The sequence below is a fragment of the Dendropsophus ebraccatus genome, chromosome 2 (assembly GCF_027789765.1).
Source record: "Dendropsophus ebraccatus isolate aDenEbr1 chromosome 2, aDenEbr1.pat, whole genome shotgun sequence".
NCBI lineage: Eukaryota > Metazoa > Chordata > Amphibia > Anura > Hylidae > Dendropsophus > Dendropsophus ebraccatus.
The window spans coordinates 84,426,934-84,452,135 of NC_091455.1; the positions used below are offsets into that span (position 1 = coordinate 84,426,934).

The 25,202-nt window shown below is 41.5% G+C and overlaps 1 protein-coding gene across 3 annotated transcripts in view; it reads left to right on the forward strand.

Moving 5' to 3' along the window:
- The window catches only part of ATP9B (ATPase phospholipid transporting 9B (putative)), a 242,507-nt gene that overhangs the window by 13,645 nt on the left and 203,660 nt on the right, over nucleotides 1-25,202 (forward strand). For all 3 annotated transcript variants that reach the window (XM_069957885.1, XM_069957883.1, XM_069957884.1), the window contains exons 3-7: nucleotides 11,722-11,872; nucleotides 13,882-13,995; nucleotides 14,847-14,955; nucleotides 19,820-19,878; nucleotides 24,875-24,926. In XM_069957885.1, the coding sequence (XP_069813986.1) occupies nucleotides 11,722-11,872; nucleotides 13,882-13,995; nucleotides 14,847-14,955; nucleotides 19,820-19,878; nucleotides 24,875-24,926 (485 nt within the window). The remainder of the gene's footprint in view (nucleotides 1-11,721; nucleotides 11,873-13,881; nucleotides 13,996-14,846; nucleotides 14,956-19,819; nucleotides 19,879-24,874; nucleotides 24,927-25,202) is intronic.

Genomic DNA, 25,202 nt, shown 5'->3' on the forward strand with positions numbered 1-25,202 from the left:
ACCCCATTGAGCTGTTGTGGAGCAGCTTGACCGTATGGTACGCCAGAAGTGCCCATCCAACCAATCTAAGTTGTGGGAGCTGCTTCTAGAAGCGTGGGGTGCAATTACTCCAGCTTACCTCAACAGATTAATAGCTAGAATGCCAAAGGTGTGCAATGCTGTACTTGCTGCAAAAGGAGGATTCTTTGACGAAAGCAAAGTTTGATGTAAAAACAATGTTATTTCAAGTACAAATCATTATCTCTAACCTTGTCAATGTCTTGTCTCTATTTTCTATTCATTTCACAACGTATGGTGGTGAAGAAGTGTGACTTTTCATGGAAAACACAAAATTGTTTGGGGGACCCCAAACTTTTGAACGGTAGTGTATACTGATCTCTCATTGGGAGCTTTGCTGTATACTTATACAGCAAAGATCAATGAGATCGGCACTCGTTTGCTTTCGGCTGCTGCAGCCGAAAACAAACAAATGCAGAGGCGGGATCAGCGCCATCTTGGCGGAGACCCCGGCCGGCATCACCACACGGAGATCGCTCCTCCGGGACAACGTCCCGGGGGAACGATCTCTACCACTAGACACCAGGGAAGCGCTGGATCTGGTTTGTCATCTTTGACAGCTGCATCTGATTACCTTATTAGCGGGCACGGCGATCGGACCGTGCCTGCTAATAGCCGCGGTCCCGGGCTACATGTGGCACCCGGGATCGCGGCAGGTTAAGACCGGGGTCGCCGCGCGGCCCCGCTCTGAACACCCTTACCGACCGCAGGGCGTAAATATACGCCCGTGGTCGTTAAGGGGTTAAATTAGGGACTACTGCCCTTAGTGTGCCTTTACACCTGCCAGCTTGCTGCCTCCTTATGAATATTGAGCCAGCTCTCTGCAGAGTGCCAAATGAAAGTGAGGAGGGTTGGGCATGACCGATCTGTGCACCGAGGACTGCAGTCAAGTGCACCAAACTGTCTAACTTTTTAATTAAACTGATTTAAAGGGGTACTCCAGCAAAAAAATGCATTTTAAAAGACATGACTGGGAAGGACTTACTCTCATCAAATGGATGGTACCAGCAGTTACCATACAGTGTGGCTTTAACACATGTCATATAAAATATTGCATCCTTCTTAAGAGGCTTAGTGCTATTGAGGAATACAAATTTGAGGAGCTTTTGTCTTTTAAGCGTGTGATATATATATATCAGAAATATGTCAGATATTACAGCTATGCTGGATCTCTTTTTAAACAACTCCTGTTTAATCATGATGGGCCCATAATTATCTTATAATGGGGACTGTGTAGCTTACTGTGTATAGAGCAGTGTAGCTGCAGACTGGTCAGAGTGACTATGCGGACAACTTTAGGTCATGTTCCCACTGCCTAAAACACCAGCTGTTCTGTGACCATCCGTGCGCCTGCATTCCAATTCACCATAGCCGACAAAGGAGCGTGCGACCGGAGCCGCATGCTCCATTGTGTGACTTGTCAGGCTTGTGTGGACGCTATTCAATGAATAGCGGCTTCACAAAACTGACATGTCAGTTTTTCGTGTGGCCGCTAGGGATCCCGGATGGAGTGTATACCATGTGTATACACTCCGGATGGGATTCCCTCTAACTGCAATGCACGTAAGTTTTGAATTAATCACAACGTTGTTTGTACATGGCCTTACACTGTAGAATGCACCAACACTTAGGAATGCGAGCTTCAGAACTGGATCACTTAGCAATGAAAGGAGGTGACTTGAGCAGATGAATGTACACTATGTGGATGTCAGGGTGTCCATGGATGTGCATGAATTCTGTGTCAGAAGTTCTATACAGCCATAGCCTTAGTTTATACATACTCGGCTCAGCTTTAAAGGTGTTTTCCAGGATTAGAAAAATCATTAGCATTCAGCTCTATTCATTTCAATGGCAACCAAGTTGCAAGGACAGAAATGGTGCTGTGTCAAGAAGAAAGCAGCCATGTTTTTGTAAGCCTGGCTAACCCCTTACAAAAACTTTCCAGACAATGCAAGGTTCTGACCTGTGTTCACTCTTGACACTCTTCATGCAAAAAAAACCCAAACTCAATGTGAGACAGTGTTCACATGATCTTTTTCGCCTGAGGTTGGGGGGGGGGGGCAGCAAAGGGAGCAGGAGACAGAGTGGGTTTTAGGGCAGCCAGTTCTTCATTTCATGGATGTCACGCAATGAAGGGCTATTTTACATTTATAAGCTGCATTCGTTCCAGTTTTTTTTTTTTTTGTAAGAAACTGACTACAACTGATGTCACGACTGGGGGGCATCTATATAGGGGCAGCACCAGAACAGGAGATATAATATCGTGGACAACTTACACGGAAGCCCTCTACTGTGGGCAGCAGGACATGGGGACATCTCCTATAGCAGGGATAGGGACCCTTGGCTCTCGAGATATCCCAGACATGATGAGAGTTGTAATTTTGCAATAACTGGAGAGGCAAGGTTCCCTACCCCTGACCTGTATAGAGGAGCTGGGGGGCTGCCCCTCCTGCCAGGGGCCACACTGTTTGTTGCAGGGCCAGGGTCACAAAAGTTAATGGGGGGGCAGGAAAAGAAACATCTCTGTTTGGATGGCGGAGAAAAAAGCCGGAGGATGCATAATGCATGCGTCTGTAAACGGCATGCATCCGGCGCCCAATAGAATTTAATCGGTGTGGTGAAGTCAGGCGGCAGTATTGTGACAGCGCATTATCTGAACTGTCCCATTGAAAACAGTGGGATCAGCTCAGAGATGCATTTCCCTCCAGTGCAGTAGAAAAGCACTGGAGGGAAATGCATCTCTGAGCTGATCCCACTGTTTTCAATGGGACAGTGGGACAATGGGAAAACGCCTCTAGATCACCGGATATATGTAAACCAGGCCTAAAAGTGTGGCAGAACTGTGCAGAAATGATTTTATATATATATATATATATATATATAATTACACACATATATAATTACACACACACACACACATCCCCAGATCCCAATCTCAGTAAGAATCTGTGGGTTGTGCAGGAAACAGAAGTCTGATTCATAAGGGAACAATTTATAGGACATGAAGGATCTACTGCAAATGTCCTGGTTCAAATATCCCAGGGCACTATGAGAGGTCTTATGAAGTCTATGTTTTGTTGTGTCTGAGTTGTTCTATGTGAAATTACACTATATAAGGCAGGTGGTTTTATTGTAATGGCTGATCAGTGTGTGTGTAGGTGCAGACATATGTTATGAATATCAGATTCTGCATGGTATCTTTACTTTTTACTATGTTTTGCAGCATTCTTTTTTTTTCACAAGAAATTCCAAACTTCCCGTTTACCCTGATAACTTCTCTATTTCTCTTGCTTTGAAATTGTGTTGGTTTTTTTTTGTTACATTAAAATTCCATTCAAGTCTGTGAAATTATAATGCACACAAATCAATACAGAGGACTACTTTGGTTGGATTGATTTCTTTCTCATGAGATTTACATTCCACTTGTTATCAAAAACACATTGTCCCATGAAAATGGTTCCATTGAATGGCATTTCCATATGAAGTGAAAGGGATATCAAATGCTCGGATTAATCTCAGGACTGAGATGCCCTGTACACTTTCAATTAATCTGCAACACATTTGTTATGCAGAAGCATGGGAAAATGCTGATCTTTTAAGAATGACATGGCTACACAGTTGCCTTTGGCTTGATTACTACCGCTACCTGTAGCGTACAATAATTACAGTATGGGACTAAAGGAAAGCAAAAGAAACTTGCCTAAAACTTAATAAGTGTGTGATCGGTACTATAAAAAATAAAAAACAAGCATGATCCGTGTATGAGAATGGAGCTAACAAAGTTAAATGAAGCATTTGTTTTCTGTGTAAAATTGTTGGCACATCCTTCTTTTTATACATCTACTTGTTCAATATAAAATACATTTTTCTTGATCAATTTGTCTTAAAATGCTGACACATTTTGCTTTTAAATGTTTCCCAGTTTGGCAAATTTATTACAAATTAATAATAGAAAAAATATTTTTGTAAATAGTATGCTTCATTTATATTTTTTGAACCTACAGGTGAGATTTTCAAAAGGAGCCTTAAAGGGGTACTCCGGGGTGGGGTCATTTTCAGTGTACGGACGAGGAGGGGGTGGATATAGAAGCCGCTGGAAACGGGGAGGTAAGTGACCAGCGGCTTCTATATCCACCCCCTCCCCAGTCTTACACTGAAAATGACCCTAGCTCGGAGTACCTCTTTAAAGCGACTCTGTACCCACAATCTGACCCCCCCAAACAGCTTGTACCTTCAGATAGCTGCTTTTAATTCAAGATCTGTCCTGGGGTCCGTTTGGCAAGTGATGCAGTTATTGTGCTAAAAAACAACTTTTAAACTGGCAGCCCAGTGCCCTACGGGAGTATCTGTGCCCTAACCTTGCACCACCCCTCCGTCCCTCCTCCCCACCCTCTTCATCATTAGGAATGCCACTGGAACATTTTCTCCAGGCTAAACATTTGCACAGGTGTCTTAACGATCCAGCCCATGTGCCGTCCTCCCTCAGCTTTTCCTCTCCATCTGGCTCCGGCCATGATGAGGACTTCTCCGACCATGACTCGTCCCCACAGGATCTGCCAGGCAGGCATTTTAGACTCCTCACTCCAGCATCATCCTCATCTCTATACAAACTCTCCATCTGCTTCACACAGTAACCGTGCTCCCTCTGTGCCTCATATAAGCCCCTCAGTGTAGCATCGCCCATATATATATATATATATATATATATATATATATATACACCCCCCTCAGTAGCATTCCCTTCATGTATATACCCCCCTCAGTAGCATCCCTTTCATGTATATACCCCCCTCAGTAGCATCCCCTCCATGCATATACCCCCTCAGTAGCATCCCCTCCATGTATATACCCCCCTCTGTGCAGCATCACCTCCCTAGCCCCCTCTGTGCAGCATCACTCCCCCTAGCCCCCTCTGTGCAGCATCAACCCCCTACCCCCCTCTGTGCAGCATCAACCCCCTACCCCCCTCTGTGCAGCATCAACCCCCCCAGCCCCCTCTGTGCAGCATCACCTCCCCTAGCCCCCTCTGTGCAGTATTAACCCCCCCGCCCCAGCCCCCTCTGTGCAGCATCACCCCCCATGTTAAAAACAAAATAAAATCCTACTCACCTATCACAGCGATCCCCAGCAGCCTCTCTTCTCCTGTTGTAGCATGGCGACGTCTTCTACTCTCCAGGCCTCCGCGCTGGCGTACGTCGAGTGACGTCACCGGCCTCTAGCCAATAGCAGCAGGCTTGCCGCGCACAGGCACGTCTGTTGCCATTGGTTCTGCCGTTAAAAGGGGCAGAGTGGCTGTGGCCCAGCGGCAGTGCGGGGGACCAAGCCAGGGAGGTGAGCAGCGGTAGCATTGGCATCTCACTTGGGCCCCCCGGAGCTCCGGGCCCCGGGCGGTTGCCCAGATTGCCCTCATTATAATCCGCTTCTGGAACCGTAGGACAGATCTTTGATTAAAAGCAGCTATCTGAAGGTACAAGCGTTTTGGGGGGGTTAGATTGTGGGTACAGAGTCGCTTTAACATACAGTATATCTTGGTAGTCACAGTAGAGTGACATATCTGTCAATACATACAGTAGGCAAGTGCATTGCAGCAGGTCCTGTGTGTCTGAATTTTGTCATGTCTTCCTATGTTGTGATTCTGTATGGTACCATATTCTCCCCTAAGCAATACTACAAATAGATTTGTATGTGTGTTGATACCCTGTATCTCTAATATGTACGCATGTATATGACCAAGGTGGACTAATCATACTGTATATGTTCTAAACCATTGTAAAGCTAGCCATACACCTAAGACTTTGGCAAAATACGCCCAATAAAAGGCTCAGGATCATTTGGAGAAACAAAAGTCTTGTGCACTGTTTGGAATGATTGGCCATAAAAATCCATTGATTTTGATCTGATGGTTGGCTGAAATGGCCAAAATTACCCATTTTGGCTGATTGTTATGTTAGTTATGTGGCCAGCCTAAGAGCTTGTGTATTTCTTTACACAGATATTGCCCTGTTTATTAGGGATATCAATTGGCTGAGTGATCATGAGCTGCACATCTCTCCTGTGTATCTTTCCTGGAAATTGCAGGAAAGAGATGCAGGTACAACCCAGCAATTATTGTGTGGTCCAGCCGCATGACTGAGAGAGTAATTCACAGATGGATTTAAGCCATCTAATACAGCCCTTAGGTTGGGATAGCGCTGCCTTGTTTCCTTCTGTCAAGTTTCTATTGGGGATCCTGGTGGCGGGGTCCTTTTTTTTGAAAGGCCGCCTGGTTCTCGCGCTCGGTGCCGTTTTGCTGCCCACCCAGTGTGAGGATATCCCCTCCTCTCTGTGATGCGACTCCATTTGAATCAATGGAGCTGAGTCACAGAGGGGAAGGGATATAAGCAGGGCCGGTCCCATGCAAAAAAAAATGTCACTGAGCACAGGAACCGGGTGCTGTTTCCGAAAAAAGGACCACACCACTGTGATCCCAAGCAATGTACCTGAACATCATTCGGTTTAATGTACTAATGGATGATTTACATATTTTATGCTCAGAGCCCTGGAAGATGTTTTCCTAACCAATTGATAGCATAGTCTATATAACCTATTAGTGCATATGGGCACCTTTGCTCTGAACTCCCTTTGTAGGTCAGAGAAGCACTTTGGTGTATAGGGAAAGCAAGCAGCTATCCACATCATCTGATTCCCACAGTGGCTCTCATAGATGTTGACTTTAGGAAGAGATATTTATCAGGAGGCTCTTGAATTAAAGTCTGCAGTCACATTGCTATGGAGGACGTTACCCTGCTGACAGCAAATGCAGCGTGCTCCTAAGCTGCAAATGGAAATGTATACATTGGCAATAAAAAATGCAATGGGTAACATTCATAAACCAGTTTTACCCCTGATTTAAAGGGGTAGTGCGGCGCTCAGAAATTATTCACAGAATAACACACATTACAAAGTTATACAACTTTGTAATGTATGTTATGTCTGTGAATCGCCCCGTTCCCCATGTCCCACCACCCCCACCCGTGTACCCGGAAGTGTGGTGCATTATACATTACCTGATCCGTGTCGAGGGCCGTCCGCCATCTTGTGCCAAACGTCATCTTCGGACGGACGGACGGGTCGCTGCCGCCCGTCTCTCCTCCGCCGCGTCACAACTGTGCTCAGCCGCGATTGGCTGAGCACAGTTATGCTCAGCCAATCGATGCTGAGCATCGGATGATGCTGCAGAGGGCGTCCGGCATTCGGGACAGTCGGAGCTGTTCGCCGTCCGCCCGAAGAAGACGTCACTCGCTGAAGATCGGAGACTGGTGTCGGCATGTGACAGGTGAGTATAGCGCACCACACTTCCGGGTACACGGGTGGGGGTGATGGGACACGGGGAAGGGGGCCATTCACAGACATAACATACATTACAAAGTTGTATAACTTTGTAATGTGTGTTAGTCTGTGAATAATTTTTTACCGCCGCACTACCCCTTTAACACCGTGTGGCCATATTTTTTTGCTTGTTTTCTGATGTCTGACAGTTTGCTGTTGTGTATTGTAATATGGCGCACCATTCTCCCCTATCTGGTGATATTGCCTTCTTACAGAATACCTCCATACATTGTATATTGTAAAATGTTTCAGTTTCAGCAGATACCGCCCTGACATAATTTCCAATGTTGCCGTTTCCTGCTCAGTATAAGTAAAAGACATGGGATGAAAGGGATAACAATCTGTAAATAAAATCTTATGACCTTACTGAGGAATCTGTGAGGATTCTTCTTCCACATCCTATAAAATAGGAGCAATGCCACCCATTGAGAACAGAGGAATAGAGAGTGCATGCAGAATGGGTAGGAAGAACTTTTAAAATGTCAGTCATAAAATGTGGAATTTATTACATTGACTCATCTGTCTTATGATGTAATGGGTATACAGCCAAAGACAATGCAAGTGTTTGCATTGTATTTACATTTGTTTTTTTTTGTGTCTGTGTATTGTTATAAAGTTGCACTTTTCATTCAGCTTTCATTTTTGTACTGTATGTTGAACTTGAGCTTACCAGTTTTTGAACTGGAACTCGTAGATGTATAGTATTTAGAGACCTGGAGCACTCGCACAGAACTTTTTATGAAACAGCGTGTTACATGCCTTTTCTAGTCACATTTTTAACGACTAACGATAAACGATCGCAAACGAGATTGTTTATCGTCAACCTGAAATCGTTTACCATACTACACAGAACGATGGTCGTTAGATACGATCGTTATTATGATCGTTATTGCGATTGTTTACTCCTGATCTCAGGAAAACAATGGGCAATGGGGTATTACACTGAACGATTAGTGAAAAAATGCGGAACTTGAGTGAACAAACGTGGAATTACAGTGAACGATTAACGATAATTTTAGGTTCAGATCTAAATCAACGATCGACATACGAACGATTTTTCGATTGTTGCCTGCAATTACACAGAACGATTATCGTTTGAATTCGAACGATATAACGATTTTTCACACGTTAATCGGCCCTAGGGCCGTAGGGCCCTAACACAGGCACTGGCTGCAGCCATGTGGCACCTCCTCACCAGACAGGGTAATAGTCTCTTGAATAATGTAATGTGTATTGGAATGTAACAGAACATCACTATCTAGTGTCTAAACAGCTATGGAATACCATTAGGATATGGGTTTCAAAACACTTTTACACATTAGGAGTTGCGCAGAGGCAGCCCATATATTTTTCCAGACATTTATGCCACATATGTGGTGCCTATAGCAGTATTAATCCTATCTCTTTATAGCAGGAATGCCTTGGGAAGGTGTGTTCTGACCTCACAAGACTGAATCCTATTCTGACATTTGCACTTAATATACAACTCGGGCAATGCGCTTTTGTGTGCCTTATCATCACCACAAACATGTACACTTTGCTGAGAATGTGCTTATTATTACAATAAGGAAATGGAGATAAGTGGCTGCCAGATGTCTTTGATGCTTATTTAAAAATATAGTATCAGACAGGTTAAAATTCAGTGGGGGACACCAGGTGTGCATGGTTCCAGGCATCAAAAAGTTGCTACTTTCTCCATGAGGCCTGGTTTGTGCAAACATTTGCGACCTTTGGTCCACCCACAAAACCCCACTGTGAATCGGCTGGTGAAATGGGGTCCTAGTGGGAAAACAGAGCGAGTAAGAGAAAGCAGGGAAGCCTTTTATGTATGGCCATTTAATGTGGTCTGGATACAAGTATACAGTAAGAGCCCTATTCCACGGGACGATTATCATTCGGATAATCGTTAAATCGTTCCGATGAAGCGATAATCCTATGCTTGAATAGCAGTTAACGATTAGACGACGAACGAGAAATCATTGATAGCTTTATAAGACCTGGACCTATTTTTATTGTTGCTCGTTCGCAGATTGTTCGCATGGAATAAGACGTTGTTTGCGGTAGCGGCGAACACAATAGCGATGACAAGACGACCACAAGAACGATCAGAAGTAACAATCATCATTCCGTGTAATTGGGCGAACGATTTCAGGTCGTTCGCAATAGCAGTCGTTTGAGATAGTTTATCGTTAACTATTATGTGAACGATAATCGCGTGGAATAGGGCCCTAAGGGCAATGCATCTCCATTTGCACACAGCTCTGCCATTTGCATAGTCCCTTACGAAGAACAAAAGAAACCATTGAAGGCTATTTTCTGTAGATCAGCCCAGGGCCTCTTTCACACATCAGTATTTGTAAGCCATAGCCAGGAGTGGAATCTATAGAACACATCATGGAAAGATTTTTTGTATTTTTCATTTTATGGACTCTGTTGGTTTTGTCTTATAAATTCTGATGCTAAATTGTCAACAAAATACTTGTGTGTGTGAAGCCAGACTAATTTATACAGCCACATTTTAGTAGCTGTATTACAGACAAAAGTCCTGGCCTAACTGCACATCCTAGATCCCTGTAATGCTGTTGGTTTAGGTAACAGACGTTTGGCTGTCTATGGCTGACATTCGAAACATTATCCACTTACCTCCTGGAAACTAAACCCATCCTTCCCCTGAACTTGAAATAGAAATTATCATAGTCAGATAGCAGGCTATGAAATGTAATGCAGAGATTTTAGAAGGAATAGCCCTTTTGTGGATAGATAATAGTGGATTTTTATTATTGACTTTTGTGGGAGTAAAACATGAATAGCACGGACATCTCATTTTTATTAACACATTAATTGTGTAACATGCAAAAATTGTTATCTACTTTCTGCAGCTTTCTTGAAGAAATGAAGGTGCGTACTCTTCCTGAGCTCAGATAAACTATATGCTTAGGCCAAAGATGGATCAGCTAATTGTGATTTGTTAATTATTCATGTGATTGCTGGAAAGAAAGGAGAAATAAAGCACGTCTCCTGTAACAATGCATCTCAGATGTTGCTGTTTCTATAACCAAATTGTCCAGCAGAAAAAAACAGCAAACTCTGAGCATTGGCTACAATAAGGCAGCATGTAATAAAGGTAACAAATACTGGTCATCTGCTCCATCTTGTTCCTGCGGGCTCTACATCTAGAAGACACAGAGTAAGAGAGAGGGAAGATTTAAGATTCAGTTGAGATACAGGCTGAGCAGAAAGCAATAACTACATATGAGAAGAAAAAACTGCACCATGGTAGAATTCCTTATTGACTTCCACATGTCAATAATTAACAGCTCATCAGTGCATTTCTGCAAATATGGGCCATGTTCCTAAACAAGGGAGTATCCTCAGATAATTGGAACCTATTGAACTCTGTTCATCTTCTGCCGCATATAGATTTTTCTTTTTCATACGTATTACTGACAAGACCAGCTGCCTTTTTTTTCTTCCTAGACATCATCTGCAAATTAAGCAAAATCTTGTTACAATTCAATATTGTTTGGGCTAGGCACTTTACATTATAGCATTGCATTTCAAAGCCTTCCAAAGAAAGGACTTTATAGTTCATCACAATGAAATTTGATGGCTTTATGTAACTTAGATGCAGCTCTACTGTGCTTACCATATTGTAAAGATATAAAAATGACCTAATTTATATTGTATTTCATGTACTGTATGGCTACATTTAGTAGAAGGAAACAGGTTTCCACTGTAACAGATCACTGAGACAAGCCTGTGGACACTAAAGGTGGACATACACCTTTAATAACTGCATGTTCCTTTGTTCTCTATTGGGAGGGGTATCTCCATCAATATTATCTGTCGTTGTAATGTGGGGAGTGCCCCATGCACTTTAAGATGACGTCTGATCTCACCATGAGCGACGTGTTTTTCCGACATAAATATAACGTGTATGGGGACCTTTAGGCTCGGTTGACATATGTCCATTGATCTGGCACTGTTAATCTCATCAAATGGCACATAGGCTGAAATGGGGCACGACACAGGGCCCACAGATCATACAGCATATTTGCCATCAGGCATGTAGTATTTATTGACTTGGCACCTGCACACTGGAAGGCAAATATGCCCGGTGACTAAGATATGTAAACCAAGTTTGTCATAGTATCTGTGTACCATTAAGTGGCAGTGTCATCTATGGACCTTTACCTGTTGTTTAAAAACATACTAGTCTAAAGCGTCTAAAGCCCATACTAGAAGTGTGCAACCCATTCAACACGATTGATATATGAATTCCGTTTTTCCTTGTAGCTGCTGTGACTGGTTAATAAATGTTTGCAGAAGAAGGAAAGAGCTAAAAGCACGAACTGTGTGGCTGGGATGTCCAGAGAAGTGTGAAGAAAAATATCCAAGGAATGCTATAAAAAATCAGAAGTACAACGTCTTTACATTTATACCTGGGGTAAGCATGTCTGTATAGCACTCTAATTATCTAATTTTTGTAAGATTGATTGACTGCTTAACCTTCGGTAAGGCCACCAATGTTAGAATGGCCAGGGTGCAACTCCTGACAACTCTGCCAATGAGATGTTTAATGGTCCTTTTACACGGAGCGATAATTCATCCAATTGATCGTTTAACGATTTTGAGGCAACAAATTGGTTTTTATAACAATCAGTGTTTAGACAGAGAGATAAATCGTTAGAAAAAATTGTTATTGCGATCGTTTTAAGATCGCTTAAGCCCATCTCACACGCAGGGTGAATCTGTGAAAGACTGTTTACACAAAGCAATCGGCGAATTATCAGTGAGCGACCAACGATGATTTGAGAACATGTTGAGAGATCACGATGAACGATTTGTCGCTTGATTGTTCGCTGTGTTTACACGAGCCAATCATCACTCAAATGCAATTGTTATCGCTAATCTTTCAAGGATAATCGCTTCATCTAAATCTGCACCTTCATTGCTTACAGCTGCTTTATGACTTTTAGGATCAGCGATGCAAGGTACTCATAAGATGGTCATCACAACCACTAGTTAGCTAAGAACCTTTGTATTAACCACTCACTGAATTAGCATTTTTCTTTTCACATAATCTATTGTGTATACTTAAAGTGACTCCGTACCCACAATCTGACCCCCCAAACCACTTGTACCTTCGGATAGCTGCTTTTAATCCAAGATCTGTCCTGGGGAAGCATTCCAGTACGCAGCAGGAGCTTGGAAAAGTTTCTTTGACTCTCTGTACCGGAAAATACACTTCTTAAAGGTTTATGTCATTGTAAATAAAGCTGAGGGAACAAGTAAAGTAGATAGAGATGTACTATTTACAGATAATGTTTCCTGTGTGAGTTAGCAATGTGGAGTGTTACCATCTGTACACCTGGTAACCGGAAATCACATTTTTATCCATATTTTATGTCTATGTATAGTTAAAATAACGTAACATGCTGTGTCATCATGTTATTTCTTCCTGATGCTTGTAAGTTTCTTCAGTTTATTGACTGGTTAGATATATAAAAGTAGGAAATCGCTTTGAATCTTATATGCACCTTTATTAAAACTCGCAAAACTAATGACTATGTAATTAAAAGGCTGATCTAGTGTCAAGGTAATAAAATGTCAACTGTCTTTTAGACAGATAAATATTCTCATCTTTATTGAACCACGCCACTGTTTTCTCCCTTAGTTTAAATTATTAAATGCATACAAATTGCTTCAACAGCACACATTTTCCTAAAGGTCAGGAAGTTCATTAAGAATACAGTAAACCATTTATTGTTGTGATTAAAGCCACCCGCTCTCGTTTTTTTAATTAAATTACATTTGTAGTTGGAATTTTTAAACGTGTTAATTATTGTATGATACGAAAGAAGATACATTGTTTTACTTTAACTTCAGCCTCTTAAAGAGGTTGTCCAGAGACATAACATGTTTTATATGTGGTTGGGGGCACATTACACTTATAAATAAGTGATACTCACCTTCCCCTGATAACCCGCAGCTGCCATTATGCCCTCTCCCAGTCCCTGCTCTATGTTCTGAGGCTAGCTGTCTCAGTATAAACTGCCCGCTCATCCAATCAGTAGCTGAGGCAGGACAATGCTGTGGCTGAACTAGCAGTACCTGCTGAAATGACTCATCTAGAAACCAAAAAGAAGCAGTGACAGCAGGGTCAGGATAGGCAAATATCACTTATTTTTATGTTTATCCTGCTCCAGTCATATATAAAAAAGATTTATGTCTCTGCAAAAAAACATTTCTAAGCACTTACATTGTTATGTGTATAGCGTTTTCCAAATGCTTTCGTATATGGAACAAGCAAGTATACTGTTTTTAGCTGCCTTGCACAGAGCTACTTCATAAACCTTTTATGGGTGCTAAGTTACTGTTCAGTACAACTTGTAATTTGTCATTTTTTCTAATGGTTATTTTATCAATATCTTTCATTTGTGTTTTTTTTCCAAGGTTTTATATCAACAATTCAAATTTTTCTTGAATCTATATTTCCTGGTAGTTGCCTGTTCCCAGTTTGTGCCTGCTCTTAAGATAGGCTACCTGTACACCTACTGGGCCCCGTTGGTAAGTTAGCATTTAGTGCTTAAATTTACAAGCTCTGTGTTTTATATTGATAAAGCTTTTTACAGTACCTGGTTAAAACATAGACTATGATAAATTACTGATTTTGGGATGTTAAATCACAATCCAGTAAAATTACTTGTTTGCTCCCCACAGTCGCCCCGCGTAATAGGGGCTTCATGTTCCAGTAAATTTGATGGCATGACTTTAAATTATCTTATCTCCTAATGTGAGATTGTGAAAGGTCCGACCACTGGGCCTCCCTGCAATCTCTGGACCCCAACTCTATTTTATTACTGCTATTTTATTGTACTAGCTACTCTTTTGTACTCTATCTCCAGCAGCTCAGTGAATACTGAATGGAGCAGCGGTGCAAGTGCCTACACGTTGCTGTTTGTTCACCGTGTAGCGGTGACGATGTGTAACTGCAGTTCAGATTCCATTCAAGTAAGCTGAGCTGCAGTTACACATCCCCACCGCTACCACACAAACTCTCTTCTCTGTGTAGTGCAGGTGCTCTGTGTCCTCATCCTGCCAATCAATGAATGATTAACTAATCTGTACATTTGGCCCAGAAAACACCTTTAATAGGAATAGGTCACCAATTTGTTTATTTATTCATTTATTTATTTTTATAGATTAGAGCCTCTTTTTCTTAATCTCTTTCTGTTTCCGGGTCTAACATAGTTTAGAGATGTGCCTCATGAATCATAGGAAACTGTAGTCTGTAACTGACTCATTGACTCCTATGGGAGAATTTCCTAGGATGGTTATAAATATTGTGTATATGTTACCATTGCATGGTAATTGATATTTTACTTTATTTTAATATTTAGCATTGATCTTTTTTAAAGGGATTTGTTCTGGCTGTTACAATGGTAAGGGAAGCAGTGGATGAATATCGAAGGTTCCAGAGAGACAAAGAAATGAATTCCCAATTATATAGCAAGCTTACCATTAGAGGTCAGTAAATAAATATCACTTCACTTTCTGGTTATTCCATCTTTACATATCAGCTGTAAACTTTTTAGCGTCTAAAACAAATAGATTTTATATTACCTTTTTTTTGACAATAAGCTAATTTACTGTACATAGAGCAGATGCATTAGCTAAATGGATCTGAGTGACTGATCAGTATACGAGGCCCTTTTCAACAAAACCTGTGCTGTTCTCTACTGCAGTTGGACATATATGTTTAACCTGAGTATGATACAAGGTAAGTATATTTTGGTGCTTTAGTACAGTTTAGGTGGTGCACTGGGGTGTAACTAGTTCTGCCAGGTTGATGGTGCTATGTGTTTATTTGCGAAAGAAATCTTTTTTTAGTGTTTCTGCACATATGATATGTTCACTCAAATATCATCAAATATGATAATAATAAGTCTTGTAGTAGTCAGCTAAGCTGAGTAGCCTAAAATAGGGTTTCTACGTTAGTGTTAAAGATGCCTATTGTCAAAGGCAGGGGTGGACAATTCATTTTCCCATGAGGCCACAAAACAAATTATAATGGTTTTCAAGGGCCAGACTAATATACTTAAAGGGAATTTGTCACTAGGTTTATGCTGCCTTAAATGAGGGCGCCATAAACTAGTGACAGAAATGCTGAACAGATCGGTATATTACGTGCATCATATTATTCAGCCGCTCTCCTAATGTGCAGGAATTCTTACTAACCCCATGACCCCACCCTCCCTCCGCCCTCCAGCTGCTGATTGGCAGTTATCTATCCATGCTGTGTATAGTAAGCAACTGTCAATCAGCAGCTGGTGGGCGGAGTTTTCTAGCTCTTATGAATATCCAGGATTACTGTGCTGATACTTATAATGGAGAGGACTACTTAGTCAGGAGGATGTCTCTGAATCAGCTGCACAGAACAATGTAAGTGATACATCATTCTGTTCAGCTTCTCTGTTTTATGCCACCCTGAGATAGGACAGCCTAAACCTGCTGACAGAGTTTCTTCTTAAGGGTAGCTTCACACGTACCGTATCACTGCGTTTTTATCGCTGCGTTTTTGGTGCGATTTTTACATGCGAGTTTTGAAAATCATGTGAAAATCAAAACGCGCATGTAAAAATCGCACCAAAAACTCAGCGTTAAATACGCAGCGATAAGGTACGTGTAAAGGCACCCTCACTCAGTTCTGGTGGGGATGGAGGTGAGGCAAGAGTGTTTCCCAACCTTGTCCACCTTGGTTCCATTTTACCTATGGATCACTGGATGGAAAGCCAGATGCAAGTACCCAGCTTGGATGCATTTAGTGGTCCTATCCCAGGCGGCTCCTGTTCACCAGATACATACTGTATGAACCTGGCTTTAATACCCTATGGTGCTGGTCCAGTTAGTTCAGGTTTTTGATGATTGTGAAAGCATCACATTACAGAGCTACAGTATAACCTTCACTATATCTTACTGAGGCTACAAGATGTTCTGTTTTATGCTCAGGGAGAGAGCATTGATCGTATCTAGTAGATAGGCAGTTACTGAGGGTGAAATCTTTATGGGGGTCCAGTCTGTACATCTCCCTAAATTGCAATGATAATCTTTCAGACATACTGGGCTGTCATGTTTTATGTTGCAGCTACAAGAACATGAACGTTTTATTTGTTTACCTACAAACTGAATAGAACAGTCTGTAATAATCTCTCTGTTCTCATTTATTCCTGTGATAAATAATTTCATACATTATAAAAATCTCAGGAAACCTTTTTGTTGAGTAATTTCATGCAATGAGAACATTTTCCTTTGGATAACTAAGCACTTGCTTATGACTATATTTCATGTGTACCTAAATTTCAAAAAGTAAAAAAAAAAAAAAAAAAAAACAACTTTCATAACTGCCATGTTACTTGTTTAACATCCTAGTATCTCTATAGCCATTAATATCTTTCCAGCTGTCCCCCGTTTCAGTGACGCTGCTCCTTGCTATTCTCTGGTCTTGAGTGGGTGTGAACCAGTCTGAGAAGCTTCCAGCACTGTTCCGTCTTGTACTTACGTTTCCTTCCTGTACTTTCTAGTGCTTGCTTTGTAGCTATGTAGCGTATGCATAGACGTAAGTGCGGCCCACACACAAATGTATAAAAATGCTAAAAACAACCTCAAATTTAGTAATTATTACTTCCTATTCCACAAGCTATTTATCAGAAGAAGTTGCTCAGAAGGCATATTACTTAAGTATCAGAAGACTTGAAGCTGCAGAGACCCTGTAGCTTGGAGCTGAAGCAATGGTTGTATGATTAGACATGAGGAGTTTTAGCATTGCCCCAATGCTAAAACTGTTAAAGACACTTAATTAGATTTGCTTGAGTGCACTCCTGCTAATACTCATAAGCTACATGATATAGGCTTCATAGGCTTTTTTTTGTACCCTGTCTGCTGCAGTGAGATGGAGATTGTAGCAAGCTGGGGAGCACAGCATTCAGCCACGCACTTCTTCCTTCTTCTTTTTATAAGAGGTTGGGGTCTGAACACCTAAACTCTGATGGATCAAAACTTTTTGAAAGTCTTCCCAAATGACAGGGACACTTTAACCATTGGAAGCATCTGACCTGCTGATAACTCCCTATAGAGGATGAAGGTACTTTTTTTTTTTACATTCATCATCAGTGCTGTTTCTGTGATGTTGGCAGTGCACCGATTTGCCACTGGCTATCCCATCCTGCTGGTATTTATTAGGAGTGGTGGGGCAGATCGATGCACTGGGATTGTAGTCCCGCTCCCAGTGCATCTAAATGCCTCATCAGTATAGAAGATTAACTGTTAATATCACAGAAATGGCAAAGAGGATGAAGGTAAAAAAAAATTACCTTCTTCCCTAGTGCCCTATGCGCAATAGGGACATATTGGCGGGTTAGATGCTTCTAACCTGCTGATAGTCTCCCTTTAACTAACAGTTTTCACAGTGGTAATAGTAGCACATGTTTTTATCTATTGGTGCCAGTCTAGTTGAATCTCTCCACCTAGAGGTCCAAAGACTAAATTCAGAAAGTAAAGTAGAGACAGCACTCAAGATAATTCTGTATGCATAGTTAATTGTATTCCTTACATTGACACAAAAAAATGTATGGGGTAACTAGTCAGGCATAGAATTTCCTTTCTACAGGCTGCAAATAAAATACAAAATATATCAACATTTTTGTTACAAATTCTTTTAAAATTGCTCTTCTATGCTTCCTCCGTGCCAGTATTTGGTCATTCTCAAAAAAGAGACCAAACACAGGAAGTTCCAGTCCATTGTGCGCTCACAGACATGGCTTGGTATTAATTGACAGCCATTCCTGAGCATGCACTGAGTGGGGCAAGTCTTCCCTGCACATGTGGACAGCTGCTGCACATCCACATCCACATTTAGTAGCAGAGAATCCTGGGGTTGTTCACATTGTATGGTCAGCTCTTCTGTCACGTCATTGTCTTCTTCCACCTCCACCACAGCGATACTCAAAAACCGCCTTCCACCTGGAGTACCCATTTAAGTAGTGTTGCAAAGGCATAACAAAAGGCATAGACAAAAAACAAAAGGTACAACAGCAACCCACAGGTGCAGGGGCTTACTGTATATACTCCTCCCAGTGCACACACGGCAAACACCTCCTCTGTAGATATTAAAAATTAAAATATAAACTTTTTTCTTTTTTTTTTTTTTTAGAAGAGGATCTTAGCATCGAGGACGCGTTAACGTGGCTACATGGTACACTCTGTTTGATCTAATAGTTTGCTAAGATCCTCACTTTTAAAAAAAAAAATATATATATATTTTAATTTTTAATATCTACAGTGCAGGTGTTTGCCGTGTGTACGCTGGGAGGAGTAAATACGGTAAGCCCCTGCACCTGGGGGTTGCTGTTGCACCTTTTGTTTTTTGTCTGTACTTAAGCCACAAGCAGTGTGCAACCTGCAGTGTGAACAGAGTCATATATGTGCTGCCAAAATTTCCTTTTTTTCTAAAACATAAGGCATGGTTGTAACAGATGTTCAGTCTAAGGGTGGTATTACACGGGCCGAGCAGGGCCCGATAATACCTGTAAACGAGCGCCGATCTGCTAGATCGTTGCTCGTTTACTGGGCCTATTCCACAGCCTGATAATCGTTTAACAAGAGCTGCAAGGACATCGTTACCGATGTCCTTGCAGCCCTTGCTAAACTGGCAGGCCAATGTGAAGCTAGAGCGCGCGGGACCCCGGGAGAAGCAGACGGCAGGAGCAGCCCTGGAACGTGGATAGGTAATGTATATCGTTAGTCGCCGCCCGTGCACCGCTATTACACAGAGTAGTGCGCGGTTGGCACCCGACAAAAAAAGGTTCTAACCTATATCAACGATCAGCCGATGATCGTTGCATTTATTACACAGAGCGATAATCAGCCGAATCGGGCCGATTATCGTTCCGTGTAATAGTACCCTAAGAAAATGGAGCAGGTTGGACTCCTAGTGACATCATTCAGAGACCCAGATTTATCAATCAGACACATTTTTGTCTCAAACAAACAACAACCAGTCACTGCTCGACTTCCATTTTTTATAACAGACTGTGATTGGTTGCTATCTGAGTGAGACACAAAGGCGTCTGATATCTGTCTTAGACAGAATGATAAATCTGTGCCGACGATCTGCCTGATAAGCTGTGATGCTTGGAGACGGAAGTGAGGTTGTGATGTATTTATTTGTTCTATTTTGAACTCCCTGCAAATACTTAGAATACTTAGGTCATGATGACATTCTCCTAAATCATATGTGTACACTTGATGATGCTCCATGTCTGCATATCTTTCTTTATCTATTTGTCTATGTCTGTAGAACACGCCAATAAGACTGATTTTACTTTTATTGTAGGTAAAGTGCAAGTGAAAAGTTCAGATATTCAAGTTGGAGACCTAATCATAGTAGAAAAGGTAACAGCTACTGTGTTCCCCAGCCCTTTTCTTATTGTGTTCTGTAAAGAGCTCTTCATAACCTCCTGCACCGTGATAGCTCCAAGATCACTCACAGACTAACACACAAGCAAATGAGCTGAACTTCACATTTGACTGGAAGGAGCAACAACAGTGAAATTAATGAGTCATTTCAGAGGATGATCCATATGTTTACAACTACAGCAAACAAACAATCTGTGTGAAGTGTTCAATTTTCATGCCACAATGTAAAGCCTCAGTGTAAAGCACCTGGTTATTTCTCACAGCAATTTAGCATCCTAATTACTGGTGCCAGGGAACTTAATAGATATGGCTGCCTTATAGTATGTCTGTAACATTGATTGGAAGATCTGAAATCTGATTGAAAAATGTGAAAATGATGGCTTAATGGCTGATGTAATAGTTGTGCACGCTACTAAGGCTTCTTTATCCAAATATAGCATCATACATCTGCTGAATTTACTGAATGAATCAGTTTGATCTCATCGGCCGCACATCACCAGGCCAGAGCAAATTTCATATTTTTCCATTTGTATTTCAAATAATTTTCAATTTCTTTAGTTTATTTGTATTTTATATTGTCAGCAATAGTTGTTTTACCTGCACAGTTCATTTTGAGTTTTTGCAACTGTCAGGATTTTTAGGTCTTATTCCCTTAGTCCTGTATTTTACGGATGCTACGGACAGGGAAGCCCTATACTTCAGTGTTTTCCTGCCCAGCATGATGTATCAATATCATGCTGAGACAGGGAAAACTGTTTGAATCTCTGCGGCACTACTCCACTACAGGGCTTCTTTCCGTGGCATCCGTAAAATACGGGATGGTCAGAGCAACATAGAGCTTAGCAATATATTGTGGGTCCATTCACATGTGATGCTGTGTTCAATCATTTAGTTACATTAAAATCTGCAGCAGAACCTGTACATGTGAATAGACTGTGATAGGATTAACCCATTATTTGTAAGATAATTCAGGAATGGCAGTGAAGTAAAGCACTAAACCCTGAGCACTGAAGATCATTATCATTTTTCTTTGAGTTTCTTTGAGTATTTCCCCCATTCACTTAGAGAGTGACCACACATGCATGACCAATTCTTCACTGGAATGAGGGACTGACTACGCCTGTTTTGGGGAATTGTGTGGGACTTACTGGCTAGACCTCACACATCTGATTCTAATAGTGTACTTGGTTGACGTTCTATAAAAGGCTATTTTGGGAACACATCAGTGATGGTAGCAATAACTCTGCTCTGGCCATCAATCTTATGGAGATTGAATTGAGTGGTGGCGTGCATATTTATTTGTCACTGCCGTTTATAACTTTTAAAATCTAAATCAGCAAGGGATGTGATATAAAGCAAGTTTGCAATTTACATTCATTATTTTTGTTATAGTTATCATGCTGTAAAACAAAGCTATTCTTAATTGTATTCAGGTCCAGTCTCCTGAAGGCAGCTTTATAGTCAGATATATATAGACAGAGAGTCACAGGTCAATGAGTCCATCAATCACATGACTGCCTTCTCTGTGAGCGTTCAGGTAATCTGGGAAACACGGGACTTCCTGTGTGTTAGACTCTAAAGAAAAGAAAAAAAAAGTCAGAACACAGGAAGTGCTGTGTTTTCCATGATAACAAAATTAATGCAAATTGCAAATACGCTTTATATGACATCTAATGTTGATCTTTATTTTAAAAATGGCACAATGGCACTTTAACCAACATTCTGTTCAAATGGGGTACTCGGGTACCCCGTTCTTGTGAGTAGTTCAGGTCAAAATGGTGGTATTCCCCACCCCCTGCAATCAGACACTTTTCACCTATACTTTCAATAATATGTAAGTTGGTCTCTTGATTAACATGTTGTTGTACAGTTATGCAGTTTTTCTTAATTCTGAATAGTAAGTAACCTGCAAGTTATGCTTTCCTTTGAATTTTTTTTAACAAGTGATGAAGTTATAGTAAAGAGGATTGTGACTGTATTCTCACATATGGGACTCGATTGTCTTTGAAAGCATTCTTTTTATGTCACAGCTAGTATTACAATCAAAAAAGCTTTAGTGAAATGAGCAGATGTATAAAACATCTGTAAATAGCTGAATGCACAGTGTGCTTTTGCAGCCTTAGGTCAGCCTTTTGCACTCTCTATGAATTGGCTCTGCTAAATAAAAATACACAGCAAGAACATCTGTTACACTTCTGCGATCTAGCAGAGTTTTATGGTACTTTTCTTATGATGTCATCATGTTGCTTACCAGCAGATTGCATTGTCTAGTAGCCTGTGGCTCTTTACTTCAATTATCTACATATGACATGCTATATCAAGTGTTATATTTCCTCTTACTTTGGCACCTTGGCAATTTGGAATTGAGGGTGTAAATTACGATAGACTGTGAGAAGAACAGCATTTGAAAACTGATGGATGTTAAAATTTGCTTATGTTTTCATGGAATTGGATGCCAGCCTGTTAGCGTTCTCTTCTCTTTTTTCTGTGTCATTGAAAGGGGCATCCCTTTCAATTACATATATTCTATGTATATGCCATTTTTTTACTTGGAAAAGTGGATCGAAATCTGCATGATTATTTTTCAGATTTTGGGGTGGATCTTATGTGAACGTGAACATGAACTGAAAAGTGAATGTGTTCTCCATTATTTTATTTATTATCAACATGGAGTCCATGAGACCAAACTGGTTTGTTGTATTTAGGTTAATTTACTTTCATTTGTAGTGGGCTTTTTTGGGTTAAATACTGTACATGTGGTATATGCCTCCATTTGTAGTGCTCATTTTTCATCTCCTCTTAGCATATATTTGTATGGGGCAAAATTAGCACATGTGTATGCTCTGCCAGTGTGTATTCTTATACAGAAATACTCAGTAAGGGTCACAGGAGCAGAGATTCTGTCATAATGACAGGAATCCCTGCTCTAAACTGTGCTGCACAGTGACATCCTCCCTCTCCAGGCCGCTAACGCACTCAGCGACATAGAAGACACACCAGCCACCTGGGGAGGGAGGATGTCTGTGTGAAGGAGCTTGGGTCACTCCCAATACACTGACGTCCCCCACAGCATCCACCAAGTTCACACCCCAATACACTTTATACTACCAGCAGTCCAGGAGGGGAAGAAAAGCAGCCCTGCAGATCCTGCATAGTGACCTCCTCTTTCTCCAGGCGGCTGGCATGTCTCCTATGCAGCTCCGGCTGTCTGGAGAGGGAGGACATCACCATGCAGGAGCTCCAGGGCTGCTTTTCTTCTCCTCCTGTACTGCTGGTAGAATAAAATGTATTGGGGGGATGCTAGTGTTTTGGGAGTTACCCAAGCTCCTGCACAGTGACATCCTACCTCCCCAGGCAGCTGGCGTGTCTCCTATGCAGCTGAGTGCAACTGGAATCCCTGCTCCTTTACAGTAAGTCGTGATGCGCCACGATGCACCACTACTTAGGTTGGGTTTACATATGTCAGAGGGAGAGTAGAGGAGAGTAGAGGAGTAGATGGCCCCTTGTGAGGTGTAACCCTAAAGTAGATGGTCTACTTTAGGGGTACACCTCACAGGGGACCATCTACTTTAGGGTCTGCTGCTCCAGGCAGCATCAGAGCAGGTGAACTTCTATAGGGGGAGGGGGTGAAAACTCGGATCGGAGCCCTCTACTGGGGGCAACAGGACACAGGGACATCTCCTATAGAGTGCTGCCCCTCCTGCCAGGGGCCACTGTGCTGCAGGGCTGGGGTCACAGGGGTTAATGAGGGAGCTGGGGACACCTTTACTTGGAGCGCCGGAGGGAAAAACCAGGATGGCACAGGCAGGGCCTCCGGGGCTCCATAGACTTCAATGGATGCGGCTGCCGCATCACCGGACCGGCGGTGCGTCAGGACGCTGCAAGATCAGTTCTGCCGCACTGCCGGTTTGGCGATGCGGCGGGCACTAATTGCACGCTGCATGTTTTGAACTGTCCCATTGAAATGGGATCAGTTCAAAGATGCGTTTCTCTCTGGCTCTTTTCTCCTGCACCAGAGGAAAACGCCGCCACACCGCCGGATATATGTAAACCCGGCCTTACTGCTAGTCTTTACACTCTGTGGGCCAGGTGCTCGGTACTTGACCCATTGAGTGTCAAACATAATTAAACGTTTATATTGTTCCCTACAGCCTTTCAGAACCGATTGAGTTTGAAAACAGAGGTATTACTGTATAACTTTGGCACTTCTGTATTTGCATTCAACAGTTGCATTAAACAGTTTATTTTTTGTTTGTGATTTTTTTTTTTTTTTTATTGTGCTTTGTGTGATATCATAGAGCTGTAATATTCTTCTAGGCTCCCTTTTGCTTGGTTTGCTTGCTCATGTTTCTGAGCAATATATAGTGTTTTTCTATGTTTTGTTAAGCCTTTCTGCTGGATCTTGTGTTTACAAATAGTAGAGTGCACCCAGTTATTCTCTTGTGCTCTTTTTCTCTTAGTGTAATTTTTGAACTGCAATACTAGATACAATCCATGAACAAGACATGCCATGTTGCTCTAATTATGAACAATTCTTTTAACTTGACAAGCTATGCAAAATCTAGAATATTTTAAATAAACAGATTATTTTTTAAATCCAAACTGATGTGATGGTCATATCATGTTGCCTGCTTTGTGAAGCACAGTGTAAGCCTGGTGTAGTGCCAGATGTCTGATTGTTACTATTTCAACCAATTTACACAACCACTATAAGAAAACCTGCGTCTCCCTCCATTAATAGTCATCGTGTGTCCTGACGGTTCACCAATTGGAAGTACCTGAAAGGCTTAACTGTTACTTATTTATTGTATAATTTTTTAAATATTGATTTCTAAATTGCAAATGCAGAATATAAAGTACTAGGATAAATCCTATTTTAATTGCATTTCAATCCTGTTTGCGACCTCTGGATGCTAATACCATAGAGAAGAATCGGAATTATTTTTTTATATGTACATTTATTTATTTACAGAATCAAAGAATCCCAGCGGACATGGTGTTTCTGAGGACCTCGGAGAAAACTGGTACGTCAAATGTTCTTCTAAGGCAAAGTATATTGTGAGACATTGTCCCATAATATTTTTTTTGTGGCAGGTGTCCTCAAGTAGCTATTATGGGAGGTTGGATAAAAGGTTTTCTGTTCAGCCTTGTAACTGCTAAATTTTTTCAGAATTTAAATTTAAGTACGGAGAATTAAGTGCCATATCATAATGAGTTGCCAATGGTTTATTAGGTTTTACTGTATTGAATTGTGACAGGTATGAATAGTAAGATTAATATGAATTATGATTGTCTGGTAT